The following is a 13,609-nucleotide window of genomic DNA, read 5'->3' as shown; positions in this document are numbered from 1 at the left end:
GAAAACACCATCGTAAGGCCAGCATTCCGTAGGGCTCCGGAAACAGCCACGCCCATATGGGGCCGTAGAAACCCGGCTTTGTTGGACTTGAATTTCACCAGTCGCGAAAAGTGAGAAAAAAAACTCTTGGAATTTCCAGTAGCAAAAGAAAACCCCAAAAACTCACAAAGGAATCCCGGAGCCGATTGGGGAAATGAGGAAAAAAAATGGAAAAGGCCCTGAAACACTAGCAATACAACATATGATATTGTATATTGTATATTGTATATTGTATATTGTACAATGTGAATTGTATAGCGTGAAATATGTTATACTGGGCTCTTTTGTAGTTTTCCATGTCTCGTATATGCCAACCTCGTAACTTCCACTTGGTTCGCTATCAAGTGATGTGTTCTAATTTGACCCTATGCAATCATATATGTAGCATGAGGCAAAGAGAAGACACTATTGATTCACTCGTAGCTTGCAGCCATTGTCATTGGACGAAGACCCAGGTTGTGGATCCGCTCTCTGCTAACCCGTTCAAAAACAGATTCTCGCAGTTCTTGCCTTGTACTCAATGATTTGATAAATGATGCTAAATATGTCAATGGAACCGCCTATAGTTGCTGAGCACAAAATATGTCCAATCCAATCCAATAGGCACCTCCAAAACACATCTCCTGATGTCAATGATTATCTCTCTTTGAAACATAAGCTGTTCTTAACCTCCTTCGGCTTGATACATACCTATTCCGTAGCGATAATGGTGTTTAATTATGTATTCCCCTTGACTACCTCTATAGACAACATCCATTGAATAGGTCACTTCAAGTATTTATATACTCTTGCCCCCCTTCCTCTATTGGGGAATTTTGCTCTTATTCCCGCGCTTCTAATGGCTCGCATACACTGACGAGCCGCCAACCCGACTCGGTTAAGATTCTCATGATTATAACAATAGTAACATGTTCCACAAGTAAGAACTACATATACACACTCGCTATATAATGTTCGTCAATGGCAGAATCCCCTAAAGCATGCTGGTGTTTCAACTTACACTATTATGCCCAATATCATAGTATCTTCTCCTGCTTCCTCTATACACCAAAATGGTCCATTAATTGTCCAATGCTCAACACCTTGATCTGTTCTTGGATTTGTGCATCTTTTGGCAAGGCCTGGAGGAACCCTTGTAGTTTGGCCATGAGTTCATTTTCTTCATTGGCTTCTCTCTTGTTCTCCTCAGCAGGCCGTGTCTCCTCCTTCAAGCCTTCGATAACAGACGTAACACTTCCACTTCCCGTAATTTCAACGTCACTATCGTTACTCTCCGCTATCTCCTTGTACTCATCGAGTATCCTGACAACATCAACACCATTAAAATTGTTCTTGAGTCCACTTCTAATGAAGTTAGATATCTTGGCCTTTCCAAATAACGCGCTATACCGAGTTATCAGTGAATTCATGCTCTCAGAATCACCAATTCTTTCCTCAACTTCGTAGTACTTATTGAATAGTATCTTCAGTGCCCGATCGTCACTAACTTCTTTAAAGTTTTCAATTGATATTTCAATCACTTTCTTGAAATTGGCCATGTCCCGTGTGTCGATTAAGAAATCCAGGTATTTTTCAACAAAGTGAACTTCTCTCTTGAAGTATTGCATTCCTAATGCAAATGATCTATTGGCAATTTTGGCCTCATTGTTATAATATTCAATCATTGCATATGTGACGTACACGTTCCATTTTATATTCATATATTTTCTGGCAAGCTTGAAGATGTTCCGAACCTCTTTGATATTGGAAATTCTGTTCACTACTTTCAACAAATCACAATAAAGATATGATACGATTTCATCCTTATTAGAATAGGTCTTGCTTTTCTCAATCCTTTCAATCAGTTCTAGCCACACTTTTCTCACCTTTTCCAAGTCGCCTTTACTCTCATAATATCTAGACATCTCGTTGCACAATAGTAAACTGGTTGGGTTAACGGAATGTCCCATCTCTAGTATATCAATTGACTTGGTCTTGTCATTCCTTTCTAAGATAAGGTAATAATAGTAATTGAACCAAACTTCAGGAATTAAACGGCAATACTGGACCGACAGATTATACACATAGTTGACCCTCCTGTCAACATCCTCTGGACTTATCTTTAAATGGTTCTCCTTCTCCCATTCAATCCATTTTTGCCATTTAACTAGTTGACGTTTGACGTATCTCCTATCCTTGAGTTCAGTAATATTCTTGGTGAGTTTTTTCAGCTCGTCATTGATACTCTTGATTTTCAAATATTCAGGTGTACAATCGGCAATTATCTTACGTGATTTGTTAATATTCAAATCAGCTTCAAATTTTATGAAAATATTCCAATTTTCTTCTAATTTCAAACTAGGATAACTAATCATCTTTTTTAGTACACTTCTGATCATACCTTCCTTGGTCGTGCTCTCGTTGGAATTAACTGTTTGCCAATTGTATAGATACCTCAAGTAATCGCCCCACAGTTCATCACTCTTGAAAAAATCGTTACCAACTGTATCAATCGCAAATTTATATGCTTTGAAAACCGTACTGCGTGCTTTCTCCCCATTATCTGGTGTAATTGGATTGATAAATTCAACATACTTCACATATCTTCTCCACAACTTGATACTATAAATTTTCGGTAGAACTTTTGCAAATTTCGATTCAATCCATATTCTGTCCACCGTCTCTAATGTCTTATCCTTCATTTTAAATTCAATATAATCTGCCCATTTTTCTCCATCGTTGCAGTACTGTGAAAGAAACTTTTCAAACGACCTATTTATTTCTTCTTCATTTCCTTGGCATATTATGTAATTGAGGTGTTTCTCCCATGCTCGGTAATCATCTAAAACTATGTCTTTCTCAGCGGCATCCTGTTCATTCTCATCTCCAGGTGCCTCCACTTGTGTCCTTTTTGGCTCTGGCGTATATTCGTCAGGATCCTCATTTTCTACTTTTCTCTTTTCTGGTATGGACATGATCGAATTTAGTGTATTTGGTAGAACTGGTTACTTGAAGAGTAAAAAATAATGGTTAACGAAAACACCATATCTTTGCCAGCAGTGATAATGAAAAAAAAAATGTAAATTTACAGATTTCCACCAATGCGTGCACTTTGTGAGGAATCTGAGACACTACATTGCCCTTGATCGTTGGTATTATCAAGTCAGATTTGAAACATAAGTATACATATACATTTCTATTCTATAGAAAATATTTAATTTTATATCTCCTATTTGATAGTATTATGACATATAAAATCTATGCTTGGGGAGATGGCAAATCAATTGCACCTTTTGATGTCTCATCTCATATCCTAAACCATTTAATTCAAGAAAATAATTTGAAAGATTTTGAGTTGATCGTAAATTCTAATATATTCCAGTCACACTCAGGTAGACTACCTTATTTGGTGGACGAAGACTGTCCAAATAAGCAAGCTACGGGATTTGTTGAGATTCTGAAGATTATCAAAGATCATACAGCTAAAAGTAATCAACATACATCACCTAAATTAAACCTCCTATATCTTGCGTTCTTGGATGACTTGGTTGAAAATCTAGAACTCATCACAATGTACAATTTCTTCTTTTTGAAAAAAAACTATGAAGGATTTACAAGAGGTATATTTCAAAGTTATCTAACATGGCCAATGCAATATAAACCACCGGTTGATCTTCGCAACCATGCAATAGAAATATGTCTGGAAAATGGAATAATCAATCAAGAGTCAGTACCTAATGGTGAAGCAACTTATTTTAACTCCAATTTAGAGGATGAGTTGGAAAACCTAAACTCTGAGGAAAAAAAACTAAGGGATACTCCTGTAATCAATGAGTTACAGAAATCGCAAATGGACCAACAACTTGCTGTTTTGGCTGAAAGAAAAACAATGGTCTCAAATATGCAATGCTTAAATAGATTGAAAACTCTTTTAGCTAAATTTGAGGATTTTAAATCGAAGATAAATGATCCAGTTTTCGAGCTAATCGTAAATTACTACATGAAACTAAATAGTTTCGATCAACTACCTGAAAAGTTTATTTCGATGTGGCTACAGAGAGAATACCCAAAACTTTACAAAGAAGTGACAGACTTGAAAATTATTCCTATTGATAACAATACAGAGAAAGTTCCGCTGTCCACAGCTTTAAAAAAAACGTTAACCTCCTTTCTGTAGGTAGTTGGATTTAATCTGTGTAATTCTTAACTCCTTTGTGCACATAGTAGTATAGTATAGAACTGTCATGGTCAACAACTGCTACGAGCATCTTGTCAAGGATGTCGTCTTCCAAAATTTGAATATTTTCAAATATCAAGCTGATCATCTCTAAAGTTAATACCGACCTTTTAGAAATGGGAATGACATATTCAGTCTTGTGGTTTTTCGGGTTTGTTCCTCGAAGTACATAAGTCAATTGATTCATCCCATCGGCATCAATTGGCGGAGTTGATTGTCGCCTCTGCAAATCTAAATTCTCAATATTTAGAGTAATAATGTTGGACCACATCACGGAATGTGTAAGGTGTAGTTTCACCTTACTTGTTAACCCCAATGTATTTATCATAAGTGCTTATAAGTACATATATACTGCTATTGAGAAACGATTCCACTTAGAAAGGAAAAATTTAGGGCATTGGAACATTTCTACATAGATGTATGCATCATTTCACTAATTTCTAACTTGAGCAGTGCACACGACTATGCACACATATTTTTTGTTATTTTTTTTTTTTTATTCATACACATTTTAATCTTGGATGACATTTAACGCTTCTTTGCATAGTCGCAAGTTTACTGGAACCAAAGGTAAAATAACGGTACTGAAAAATACAAATACTTGATTTAGATGTGCCTATAAAGGGGAACAATACAGCTTAAGAACTCTATATTAAACAATATAATAGCTCTCATTCGATGCATTGATATAAATATCGTATGGCAATGCGTCTTGAGAGTCAGTGCTTATAACGGATTCGACAACGAGTCCTGAACCTTGCTTTAGAGAATCGATCTCTTTCAATTCTGAAAATGAAACTTCCATTGGGAATAGTGCCTCCTCATCGTCGGTATTTTTACATAATATTTCAAAAGACCCTGATTGAGTTTCTAGTAGGTTCGTAAGCTTAATATACACACCATCATCTGTAAATTGTAAAGATGCGTTATCATTTTCACTAGATTCAAGAGATGCGTTTACAATAGGTATAATAATAATGACCTCATCAACATTTTTAGCTGTATTAACTTCATATTCAAATGTCAAACCAATGGTACCATCATTATTGTTATTTACCCATGTAGTCAATATTATTGGTAATAATCCAGATGCATCTTCAGAATCTGTCTTCTTCAAAGTTGATCTCCATCTCAAGACTCCCAAGTTGAGATCATTTGATGGGAAAGGTTTTGTTGGATCTTTCAGGCCAATGATTGAGTTAGAGTTGAATAATTTTTTATCGACATTTGGATGCGTCTTATATTGGGTCGAAAATTCACTACTATCATTGAGAGATAATTTGATTTGTGCCTTTGCCAATTCGGGATTACTGATTCTAATCTGTAAATCACCTTTCACTTCTGCAGAAGTAACAGTACCTTCCCTTGATATCTGTGCAGAATACTTCTCATTCACAGTAAGTAGGATACCGTTGTTTTCAATTTGAGGTTGTTTGTTTGCTGGTGTTAGAGATGATGATTGCGTTCTCGAGTCTTGTTCTTGGTATAATGGTTGCTCAATTCTTCTTGTTGAAGCTGAAGGATTGACTAATAATGGTTGATTGTCGCCAAATGCAGACTGTTTTCTGCCCAATTGCGTACCGCCTGATCTCTTGTTATTGTTTGCAAGAGTAGAATGATGATGTTGCAACTCTGGTTCCGGCTCGGTATAAACGTTTTGAGGAGGTGGCGGAGAATAGAAATTTTGTTGCTGTTGAAATTGGTCTAGTGCATGCGGATTAGATTTCTTCATCATTTCCTTGAATTGCAACTCAACTGCTTTCTTCTTACTTGCTTCTGCTGCTTCCAATTCTTTGTTTCTTTCAATGATTTCTTGGATTCTTTCCTCGTGAGAATCCATTTCTAGGAAGTTGATGACTTGACTGGATGTTAGATTTTCCTTGTAGCCTAAACAAATAATCTCATCAAATGCACTCAAAAGCTCAAAACAATTTTCATAAATCTCCTTTTCGTCTACATGTCTCAGAATTGAGGTGATAGATTGGCTAAACAAATGTAACGTATCAATATCTTGCAAGATATTGGAGTGCTTGTTGGTGATCAAAACAACGTAGAACTCCTCTAGTGGTTGGTACATATATCTTACATACTCATCTTCCACTGATGTCTGTTGGGAGTTGTTAGATTCGGACAATAGAGTAGGGAAATTGGCTAATAATGTCATAACTCTTTCCTTGGTCAAATCTCTAAATTGCCTTGAAATAATAGGTTTACCACCATGAGTGCAAACAGAAGCTGCCAATACTACCATTTTATATCTTTAGTTTGTAACTAGTACTTATCCGCCGGCTTTAATTGAAGATGCCTCTGCCTTGAAAAGCCAATGTACACCCAGATCAACCAACTTCAACAACAGCCTTCTTTGAACAACAAACATCTTTCACAGACGCTGCACGCCATTTGGAGATGAATAAATTTAGATTGATGTCCAGCCAGGAAAACTTTAGCGACGCGTCGGCACTTATAAAAGTCAGCTCATCCAAAATATAACAAAATGATTTATAATAAAATATAATATAAAAAATATGGGATAATATGAAATAGAATAATATAAAATAAAACAAAGAAGATATTCAACATTTATCCCAAAGCTTTTTCTACCTAAAGGGGTAAACAATTAACCAAACTATTGGTTTTTACTCGAATGAGAATCAAACGATGTCTGACTTCTCATGGAGAGGGAGTTTTACAGACTCTGCATCAGAACTTCCATCTATAGCAGAATCATCCAAATTACTTTTTGGACCATGATAGTGTTTGTACTTGTAAGTGAAGAAAAATATGATTGACAATATCCAGACACCACCACTGATAACACTCGCATAATTCATGGTTGTTTTGTCGACGTGCTTAGAAGAGGGGAAACAAGCAACAATGGTAATAAAGACACCCCAAGCACACGCTATCCAACCATTTATTGTGGAAAGCACTTTGCCCAGATAAAATGATCCTGGCTTGAATTTATCTTTTCCAAAAACTAATTTGAGGAAAATAGGTGTACACCATGCAAGATAGTTACCACACACCATAAGAGCAAATAATGCACCGGCGGCGGTACTTCCGGCAAGACATAAACATCCAATTGCTAATGATATTAGACCTGCTAATCCAACTGCCCTGAGTGGGACTTTCATCTGCTTATTAACGACTTTAAAAATTTCGGCAAAAGGTAATCCATTGTCTCTTGCAAATGCCCAAATTTGCCTCGACGATGCGGTGACTAACGATGCTCCCATTAGCCATTGGCATACCGCCATTAACGACATGAATGCAATTGCCCACTTGTTTCCTAGTGAATCATAAATGACTTGTGCCATGGGGAACCCTGTATCGGTAGCTAAAATAGTTTCAATATCTGGATTCATGCATGCACACACACAAATCAAAATAACAAATCCTAATAACCCACACACAGATATTGCTCCACAGATGCCAATTGGAACACCGTGCGTGGCATTCTTCGCCTCTTCTGACATATGGACACATGAGTCAAAACCACCAATAGTCCAAACGGCTGTCATGAAAGATAGACAGAATTGCCATCCTGTAGTCCAATCAGAATAGTTTTGAACATCGCCAAAGATGAATCCACGGCTGTTAAACTCGCCTCTGTTGATCTTGGTACCAATTGGTAATGCAATGAGAAACAAAACTAGCAATCCTGTGTGGCATACAGACGACAATGTTTGTAGGAACGCAACATTCTTTGACGAGACGCAAGTTGCCAATGCACCTGTAAATATGCAGCCTGCAAACACTCCATACGTTTTACCATCTGTAATAACAAAATCATTGTTGGTCAAGTACACAGCCGCAAGGACCTCTTGTGCACATCCATAAAACACAGAAACCGTGCCTGAACAAAGGGCCATTGTATTGGATAAGCCAATAACAAAAGACAACGGAACGGCAACAGAATCTGGTGCATAATAGTATGTCCAGTAGTATAATCCTCCTGATGTAGGAATAGCAGATGCAAGCTCCGACATGCCAATTCCCACCGTCAAGATCAAGAATGATGCAATCACCCACGACCAAACAGCACCAGCGGGACCTGATGTCAACGCGTCTCCTAGTAACGATGCCACTGATGGCAAAATGCCCATAATTGAATAAGCAATACCGAAAATTTGGAAAGTGGAGAATCGTCTCATCAATTCCGGCTTGTATCCGATTTCAGCAAGCAAATCATCGTCGTCTTCTGCGTGTACTGCATCGATCTCTCTAATAGGTGAGGCTAATGCTGATATTTCATGAAACCTCGATGCTGTCGAAGTGATGGGTGCAAACCCAGTCGCAGATTTTATGGCTTCCATATTATAGCTTGTATGGCAGTATACTCAATTTTGAAGGCTTCGAATAAGGTGAAACAGTATATAAATCGAAGAAACATTTGAAAAATTACTTTGGAAATATTACCAATGTTATTTATAAGCCGCCAGAATACCCATGTGGTTGATTATAAACCATCTTATTTCTGCACATACTTGTTCATTCAGATATCAGAGAAATATCTTATCAAAGAAACTTTTATTCTACGCTACCAGACCTTGCAATTTCCCGTGGTAAAACCTATTTTTAAGCGACTATCTAGAACATATAGGAATAACAACTAAAAATTACCCGCTGACTTCACGAAAACAGGTTAATCCACCAATGCCTAAAGATATTTAGCAATGTTATTTGTTCAAGAGATAAGAATGCATTTAACAACAATACGGATGCGCATCACTAGCTGTCAACTATTTGGCTAAATTTGGTATGTGTGCCTATCCTTCTCAAACCGGATTTTTGAATATCCAGATAAGGAAGCTAATTCCGCGCAGGGATTTCAGATAGATATTACAGATAAAAAGATGGCTATTTTGAAGCTGCACAGTGCAAAGTAGGAACATGTGCCTCTAGAATTGTGCTCCGCGTGGTAGGATATGAAGGACAACGTAATACAGCAAGGGTAGAGATATGATTTTTAAAAACAAGGACAAAACTAAGTGAGCTCGTTTTATGAACTAGGTTGGAGTCTCTTCCTACCAGAATAACGAATACCCTTTTTAGTGAGAAACCGTCAAAACACACATGCCTGATGTTTTTCAGACATTTCAGTAATTTCATGAGTAGACGACAGAAACAGGTATAAAAAAAATCAAGCTACACTATTCAGTTAGGCCATGTCAGCTTTCTCATTTGCGGAAAGCTTAATGAGTTCAGATTCAGAGCTAGTGTCTTGAATAGGATCCTCCAAGTTACTTCTAGGGCCATGGTAATATTTGTATTTATAGGTGAAGAAAAAAACAATTGACAAAATCCAACAACCGCCAGTGATCACGCTTGCATAGTTCATGGTTGTTTTATCAACGTGCTTAGAAGAGGGGAAACAAGCAAGAATGATAATAAAAGCGCCCCAAGCGCAAGCAATCCAACCATTTATTGAGGAAAGAATTTTACCCAAATAAAAAGCACCGGGCTTGAATTTATCTTTTCCAAAAACTAATTTGAGGAAAATAGGTGTACACCATGCAAGATAGTTACCACAAACACCTAGTGAAAACAATGCACCGGCGGCGGTACTTCCGGCAAGACATAAACATCCAATTGCTAATGATATTAGACCTGCTAATCCAACTGCCCTGAGTGGGACTTTCATTCTTTTGTTAACGACTTTAAAAATTTCGGCAAAAGGTAATCCATTGTCTCTTGCAAATGCCCAAATTTGCCTCGACGATGCGGTGACTAACGATGCTCCCATTAGCCATTGGCATACCGCCATTAACGACATGAATGCAATTGCCCACTTGTTTCCTAGTGAATCATAAATGACTTGTGCCATGGGGAACCCTGTATCGGTAGCTAAAATAGTTTCAATATCTGGATTCATGCATGCACACACACAAATCAAAATAACAAATCCTAATAACCCACACACAGATATTGCTCCACAGATGCCAATTGGAACACCGTGCGTGGCATTCTTCGCCTCTTCTGACATATGGACACATGAGTCAAAGGCTCCAATAGTCCAAACGGCTGTCATGAAAGATAGACAGAATTGCCATCCTGTAGTCCAATCAGAATAGTTTTGAACATCGCCAAAGATGAATCCACGGCTGTTAAACTCGCCTCTGTTGATCTTGGTACCAATTGGTAATGCAATGAGAAACAAAACTAGCAATCCTGTGTGGCATGCAGACGACAATGTTTGTAGGAACGCAACATTCTTTGACGAGACGCAAGTTGCCAATGCACCTGTAAATATGCAGCCTGCAAACACTCCATACGTTTTACCATCTGTAATAACAAAATCATTGTTGGTCAAGTACACAGCCGCAAGGACCTCTTGTGCACATCCATAAAACACAGAAACCGTACCTGAACAAAGGGCTAGTGTATTGGATAAGCCAATAACAAAAGACAACGGAACGGCAACAGAATCTGGTGCATAATAGTATGTCCAGTAGTATAATCCTCCTGATGTAGGAATAGCAGATGCAAGCTCCGACATGCCAATTCCCACCGTCAAGATCAAGAATGATGCAATCACCCACGACCAAACAGCACCAGCGGGACCTGATGTCAACGCGTCTCCTAGTAACGATGCCACTGATGGCAAAATGCCCATAATTGAATAAGCAATACCGAAAATTTGGAAAGTGGAGAATCGTCTCATCAATTCCGGCTTGTATCCGATTTCAGCAAGCAAATCATCGTCGTCTTCTGCGTGTACTGCATCGATCTCTCTAATAGGTGAGGCTAATGCTGATATTTCGTGAAACCTCGATGCTGTCGAAGTGATGGGTGCAAACCCAGTCGCAGATTTTATGGCTTCCATTATTTATCTAAATAATAGTTTTCTTTTAGCTATTCAAATGAAATAACTGACACAATATTAGTAAATGGCCTGGTAGTTGATAATGTATTGGCTTATAGTCTAAGTATATTATGGTATCGTAGCGTGCCCGTGTGATATAAGAACAGAAAACAGGAATACTATTTAAGGCTCTAGCCTGTTTCTTTTTTTTTTCTTTTCTTATCTTATCAGCTGCAGCCGGATAATCGTAAGTCGCTATCAGATTCGAGAATACCGGATAGATTACCTAATTGGGAGTGTGGCACATCCTTGTAAAAGCTGTGCTGATTGTGTTTATCTGGGCAGGTATTTTAGCAAATGGACTATCTTTCCTCAACGATAACATTGTCATTGTTCTGTAGGTCTAGAACTGTCCACAGTAGTTATTAATCTCATGGAATTATCTCTCTGCCACAAGTGCAGTATCCATAACTCACTAAACTATTACTGATAAGGTAATATGTTATTTTTGTAGTTCTTATCTGACAGTTCACTCCAGACTCTAATGGAAAGGAGAGAGAAGAGAATATCACATTGTGGACATATGTTTTGTTAGCTTACGAACTTTTATTGCAAATAGTAGCTTTTTTTTTTTCTTTTTTTTTTTTCCTCAGTGTTCAAGCGGTTCTATTTTTTTAGCAAGACTTTTTTTTCTTTTTTCATGAAATATTAACTTGTTTGATCTATGTGAACAGTTTTCCAAATTGGGATACTAAGGCATTGATACGCCAATCTTCAATGAAGACAGATTACTATGAACTTTTGGGAGTATCCGAGTCTGCCACTTCTGTTGAACTGAAAAAGGCTTACAGAAAGAAGGCATTACTTCTCCATCCAGATAAAAATCCAGACGACATTGAACACACTACCAGATTGTTCAATGAAGTGAGAGTGGCATATGAAACCCTATCTGACCCACAGGAAAGATCATGGTATGACTCCCATAAGTTCCAGATCTTAATGGAAGATGGTGATGAGCAAAGCAGTTCAGCTTGCTATTATGAAGACGAAACCAACATGTATTATGCGGGGACAACTGTTGAAGACATCGAAAAATATATGAATAGCAATTTATATAAAAATTTTGATGATTCGATTAATGGGTTCTATAGCATAGTCAGCGTACTGTTTGATAAGATTGCTTCAGAAGAAGTGACTGCAGGTAAACAACAGAAGATTCCAGAATTTGCAAAGTATAAAGATGATACTTCTTTTGCGACGGTTTGTGACCCAAAGGAGCTACTTTACCCCAGGATAGGCAATTCAAAAAACGACTTTGAAGATACTAGAATGTTTTATAAAGTTTGGTCCGGTTTTCAGAGTGTGAAAACATTTGCTTGGTGTGATGAGTACAGATATTCGACTGCACCAGACAGAAGGACAAGAAGAATCATGGAAAAAGAAAACAAGAAATTAAGAGACACTGCCAAAAAGAATTATAACGATGCTGTGAAGAAATTTGTTGCATATATCAAAAAACTCGATCCGAGAATGGATCCCAAATTTAGGAGACAATATGAAAGGCAGAAACTTTCTAAGCAAAGAGAAGAACTCAAGAAACAGGCGGAAATTGAAAAGCAGGAAAGGCAAAGACAGAGACAACTTTTCGAGGAGCAAGATTGGCAGGCCATCGATCCAGATGATTTAGCAGAAATTGAGGCTCAGCTTGACAAAATCTATTCAGAGGAGAAAGATATTGACGATGCATCTGCAGATGAGGCAAATGCTGACATTTTTGAGTGTGTTATCTGTAACAAGGTCTTCAAGAGTGAAAAACAATTTGAAGATCATGAAAGATCTAAAAAGCACCTAAAGTTACTGAAGCAACTGAAATGGGAAATGAAAAAAGAAGGAATTGAGCTTGGAATAGATGAAGATGGCTACATCAATGAAGGTCTGGATGATGAGGATTTAGGCGCCAGTGATGAGTTTGATGATGCCTTGGAGACTCTAAGTGATTTAGATGAGTTAACCAATGAAGAACTCGAAGCGATGATTCAGAGTCAATTGGAAGAACAACAAGTTCAAGAAGCCCTGTTTGGTGAGGAAACACTTGAGGAAAATGCTGTTTGTGATGAAGCGAAACATAAAGACAATGAATCACAAAACATAGTATGTGAGTCCGAGGAAGAAATCGACTATTTGCTGAATGATGATCTTTATGATTCGAACCACAACGAAGAACGTAGATCTCAGAAAGAGCTACGAAGAAATAAGACTGAAAGGAAATTAGAAGAGTTATCTAACCTTCTGAATGGTGCAGTTCTATCTGATGATGATGAGGAAGCATGGTGTAATCAAAAAGTGAAAGCAAAGAAGGGAAAGACAAAACCTAAGATTAACAACACCCGGAATAAGGCCACTACAAATACGGAAGCTTGTTCAGTTTGTAAGGAAACGTTTTCTTCTCGTAATAAGCTGTTTCAACATGTCAATAGCACAGGCCACGCTGCCCCTATTTCTAAAGTGAAAAAAAATAAACGAAGTAAAAAATGATTTGTAATTTCTTT

The 13,609-nt window shown here is 37.7% G+C and overlaps 7 protein-coding genes across 7 annotated transcripts; 2 read left to right on the top strand and 5 right to left on the bottom strand.

Moving 5' to 3' along the window:
• Positions 1 to 1,079: 1,079 nt before the first annotated feature.
• Positions 1,080 to 2,993, bottom strand: C5L36_0B00700 (uncharacterized protein; the record flags this gene model as incomplete). The annotated part of the gene is made up of 1 exon (XM_029464421.1): positions 1,080 to 2,993. One exon carries the CDS (start codon positions 2,991 to 2,993, stop codon positions 1,080 to 1,082), a length of 1,914 nt encoding a protein of 637 aa, XP_029320280.1.
• A 269-nt stretch (positions 2,994 to 3,262) lies between these two features.
• Positions 3,263 to 4,195, top strand: C5L36_0B00690 (uncharacterized protein; the record flags this gene model as incomplete). Its single annotated transcript, XM_029464420.1, has 1 exon — positions 3,263 to 4,195. The coding sequence occupies one exon, from the start codon at positions 3,263 to 3,265 to the stop codon at positions 4,193 to 4,195; it is 933 nt and encodes a 310-aa protein (XP_029320279.1).
• Positions 4,196 to 4,205: 10 nt separating this feature from the next.
• On the bottom strand, positions 4,206 to 4,583 carry C5L36_0B00680 (uncharacterized protein; the record flags this gene model as incomplete). The annotated part of the gene is made up of 1 exon (XM_029464419.1): positions 4,206 to 4,583. One exon carries the CDS (start codon positions 4,581 to 4,583, stop codon positions 4,206 to 4,208), a length of 378 nt encoding a protein of 125 aa, XP_029320278.1.
• A 324-nt stretch (positions 4,584 to 4,907) lies between these two features.
• Positions 4,908 to 6,506, bottom strand: C5L36_0B00670 (uncharacterized protein; the record flags this gene model as incomplete). The annotated part of the gene is made up of 1 exon (XM_029464418.1): positions 4,908 to 6,506. The coding sequence occupies one exon, from the start codon at positions 6,504 to 6,506 to the stop codon at positions 4,908 to 4,910; it is 1,599 nt and encodes a 532-aa protein (XP_029320277.1).
• A 400-nt stretch (positions 6,507 to 6,906) lies between these two features.
• C5L36_0B00660 (uncharacterized protein) lies at positions 6,907 to 8,571 on the bottom strand (the record flags this gene model as incomplete). Its single annotated transcript, XM_029464417.1, has 1 exon — positions 6,907 to 8,571. The coding sequence occupies one exon, from the start codon at positions 8,569 to 8,571 to the stop codon at positions 6,907 to 6,909; it is 1,665 nt and encodes a 554-aa protein (XP_029320276.1).
• An 845-nt stretch (positions 8,572 to 9,416) lies between these two features.
• Positions 9,417 to 11,081, bottom strand: C5L36_0B00650 (uncharacterized protein; the record flags this gene model as incomplete). Its single annotated transcript, XM_029464416.1, has 1 exon — positions 9,417 to 11,081. The coding sequence occupies one exon, from the start codon at positions 11,079 to 11,081 to the stop codon at positions 9,417 to 9,419; it is 1,665 nt and encodes a 554-aa protein (XP_029320275.1).
• Positions 11,082 to 11,837: 756 nt separating this feature from the next.
• Positions 11,838 to 13,595, top strand: C5L36_0B00640 (uncharacterized protein; the record flags this gene model as incomplete). Its single annotated transcript, XM_029464415.1, has 1 exon — positions 11,838 to 13,595. The coding sequence occupies one exon, from the start codon at positions 11,838 to 11,840 to the stop codon at positions 13,593 to 13,595; it is 1,758 nt and encodes a 585-aa protein (XP_029320274.1).
• Between the last annotated feature and the right edge of the window lie 14 nt (positions 13,596 to 13,609).

This window comes from Pichia kudriavzevii, chromosome 2 (genome assembly GCF_003054445.1).
Source record: "Pichia kudriavzevii chromosome 2, complete sequence".
NCBI lineage: Eukaryota > Fungi > Ascomycota > Pichiomycetes > Pichiales > Pichiaceae > Pichia > Pichia kudriavzevii.
This window is presented reverse-complemented; position numbering and strand designations above follow the sequence as displayed.